Source organism: Microtus ochrogaster, linkage group LG2 (assembly GCF_000317375.1).
Source record: "Microtus ochrogaster isolate Prairie Vole_2 linkage group LG2, MicOch1.0, whole genome shotgun sequence".
NCBI lineage: Eukaryota > Metazoa > Chordata > Mammalia > Rodentia > Cricetidae > Microtus > Microtus ochrogaster.
In genome coordinates, this window is record NC_022028.1 from 52,103,240 (window position 1) to 52,106,696 (window position 3,457).

Below are 3,457 nucleotides of genomic sequence, written 5' to 3' on the forward strand. Positions count from 1 at the left end.
CTGCGGAAACAAAACAGCAGCCAGGGCATTCTCAACTCCCAATTCCCCTATGCATATCCCTCTGTCCCAGTTATTCCCACAGCACTTGGAGTTTGGACTTCCCCTCCCACCCCTCACCTCTGCACCCTCTTTCAAGGAACTTTAAATGTCACAAACTTCCTTGAAAGAGCATTGGGTTCACTAGCAGGAGCTGTGACCTTCGTGATCAAAGAGCAAGCAAGCTCCAGAAGGGCAGGAACCATTTTCAGATAACAGCGCACACCAAAGGGAACACCCTGCGCATCGCACATCGTCCTGACACACTGGACTGGATGAGGGACAGATCTGAGCCCCAGCCTCAACTACGTCCGTCTTCACGTCCGAACTGTGCCACACCCATTTAAGTTGTGCATGACATCCATTTAATACATGTTTGTTACACAGTTTCTCAGAAGCAAGCCTTAGGCCAGGCACTGGGAACAGCACTGAAGAACTCCAACACTTAGTTACAAACGCTGAGAAAGGACAACCAGGAGGAAACCCAGAGGAAGGAGGAAGCAGAAGCTAGATCCCTGAGGCAAAATTGTAGCAGGTCTTCCCGGGTGGATTGCCACAGCCCTCATTTCCCACAAGGAAGGGAGCAAGCAGACTTGACAGGTCAGAACTCACGAGGCAGGTCCAGGATGATGGCTCAGCAGGTAGAGGTGCCTCTGCCAAGCTTGATGGCGTGAGTTTGATGCCTGGGTTAGGAGGAGAGACCTGACTTCTGAAAGTTGTCCTCTGACCTCTACACATTCACCATGGCATATGTGCGTGTGTGTGTGTGTGTGTGTGTGTGTGTGCGCGCGCGCGCGCGCACTCATGCACTAATTAAATTAACCCTTGGACATAGCTAATTGTGGTCGTGCCTACCATGGTTTAGGCAGGGGCATGCTGACTTGGCAGCTATCCTGAGCTATAGAGAGAGACCTTGTCTCAACACAACAATCCCTTCCGGACAGCACCGAGAGGCTGGAAAAGAGAGTCAAGATTGCACCTGCATTTTGAAAATGCCACCCAGGCAGCAGGATTGGAAGGAAATCCCAGCGAAGCTCTTATTTAATTAGGAGCGGACAGAGACCAGCATGAGTGGCCACCGGCAGTAGCACCTCTGGCTTGGATTTGGGACTGACCCAAAGAATCTAGTCGATTGGGGGATTTATTAAACACGGGCCAAATGGAGGAGCCCACGGTTCACACTCCGCAGCTATGGGAATGGAAAAGGAGGGCTTAGTAGTTACTTCTGTGTCACATGACAGCATCCCAGCGTCCGGCACAAACAAAGGGAGGGAAGGGTTTTTTTTTTTGTTTTTGCTTAGGGTTGGGAGAGTTCACTATATTGCAGCAGGGGAGGCATGGCGAAGTAGTTGAGTGGATAGTCCTGAGAAGCTGTTTATATCCTGGCAACACAGTGAGCAGAGAACACAGAGGAACCAAAGCTGGCCTCATAGTGATCTACTTCCCAGGTAGGTCCTACCTGTTACAGACTCCATAGTCTCCCCAAAATAGTGCTCCGAGCTGGGGACAAGCATTCAACACATGAGGAAGAGAACAATCATCTAGATTTAAAGCATCCGAGAGAGGTACAGGAACACACAGGAGAGCGGTCCTGGTGAACTTCCTAGGCTTGCAGTGAGGGGTATGAAAACGGGAGCAAACTTTGCGGAGTCTAGAACCTAGGCTCTCGTCTGAGGGAACAAGGTCCATGTTCAGAGAATATGGGGTGCAAAGCGAGTCTGAAAGGCCTCAGACAAACGGCCCGATCTGCCTGCACCTCTAGTATTGCAATCACAGTAACAGTAATCCAGCTCTTACGGTTACTATGGGAATGGAGTAATGTAGGTGGCCTCCAGGTAGACAACAGACGCTCAATAAACACTTGAGACAAGACTAAGGATGCTGTCAGCATGAGTCTGTGCTCCCCAGGTCCTCCCCATCGGAACTGTGATCATCCCCATTGACCAGCATGGGGAGTGCAAAGCGGCAGAGCCAGGTCCAGCCCACAGTCCACACCAGCTGCCTCTGGGACCTTGAACTTGAATTTGACAGAGGGGCGGAAAGAGTGGGGGAGGGAGGAACAGGAACAGGGGGCAGGTGGGAGCAGTTTTATTTGGAAGTATGCCTCCATGACTTGGTGGTAGTCTGGAGGGGAGAGGGCAGATGACCTTTGGGGACAAATGACCTTTGTCCTAATTGTCTAGTTTCTTTCCCAGCCATGGTCACAGGGTCCTTGAGGCTGAAGCACAGAACCATATTCTTGATCATTAACACCCCAGACAGCCTCTGTGGTCTGGACCTGGTGAGAATGGCAACCACATCCTATCTTGGACCGACTTCTGGTCAGCAGACCCGGGCCCGTAGCCCCAGGACCGTTTGCAGAGGCTGGAGTCACCCACAGCCCGCTGTAGCCAGGTCCTGGTAGACACAGCGTCAGGAGACAAGGGTCATCAGAGGCTAGTTTTCTGATGCCGGGTCCAGTTTATCTTCCTGAGAGGTAGAAGCCAGGGTGGGAGTCTCGTCCCCACCATTGAGGGACTTCTGTTCACTGCTGTTGGCTGAAAGGGTTCTGTTGCCTTGGGAGCCCCAGCGGGTCAGCCGCTTGAGAGAGGAGTCCCGGCGAGCCAGGGGAGGGGGCTGGAAGCCAGTGAAGGAGCTGCTGGTGGTCGGACGCTTATCTGGCAGAGAGAGAGGTGGGAAGGAGAAAGGAGAGTTGAAATGGGAGAAGTGAGGGTCTTGCCTTAGCCCTGTGAGAGGGGAGACCTTTGACTTCTTCTACCTTTGTGGCCTGGGAGACATGGAAGCCTCCCTTACTCCACCCCAAGAAGGGAAGGCTCACCTCCTGGCTCAATCGGACGCATGAGCCTGTTCATCTGGACATTCCAGTGTTTCACATTGGTGCTGGCCTGGCGCAACTTCCTCTGGGCGGCCTGTGGAGCAGGTGGTGGGAAAGGGTCAGAGCCCCTGAGAATCTGACCTCATCATCGCCCTGGGAAACTCATGTAGAGGCAGCCATGGTGGTGCATACTTGGAATACGTACTTGGGATGTAGAGGAAGGGGGAGGTCATGGCCTGGACTGTATAACAAATTAGAGATGTGAGATCCTGTATTAAACATGGTGGGTGATGGGAGCTAGAGATGGCTCGGTGGTAAAAAGCACTTGCTACTCATACAGAGGACCCAGGTTTGCTGCCCAGAACCCACGTTGCAGGCAGCTCATCTGTAACTCAAGGCCCAAGGACGCCAGTCCTTCTAGTCTCCAAGGACACGTGCATGCAGGCTATGCATATACACATCACATAAAATCTTTAAAAAAACAAAGCCCACGCATGTTCACAAAAAGTCAGAGTCTGGCCGGGCGATGGTGGCGCACGCCTTTAATCCCAGCACTTGGGAGGCAGAGGCAGGCGGATCTCTGTGAGTTCGAGACCAGCCTGGTCT

General features: G+C 52.6%; 1 protein-coding gene across 1 annotated transcript in view; it reads right to left on the minus strand.

Annotated features, from left to right (window-relative positions):
* Window positions 1-2,109: 2,109 nt before the first annotated feature.
* Def6 (DEF6, guanine nucleotide exchange factor) overlaps window positions 2,110-3,457 on the minus strand; it is a 26,251-nt gene continuing 24,903 nt past the window's right edge. Inside the window, exons 10-11 of the mRNA XM_005360361.2 lie at window positions 2,855-2,945; window positions 2,110-2,693 (exon numbers count right to left, since the gene is read on the minus strand). Coding sequence (XP_005360418.1) covers window positions 2,473-2,693; window positions 2,855-2,945 — 312 coding nt within the window. The 3' untranslated portion in view covers window positions 2,110-2,472. The remainder of the gene's footprint in view (window positions 2,694-2,854; window positions 2,946-3,457) is intronic.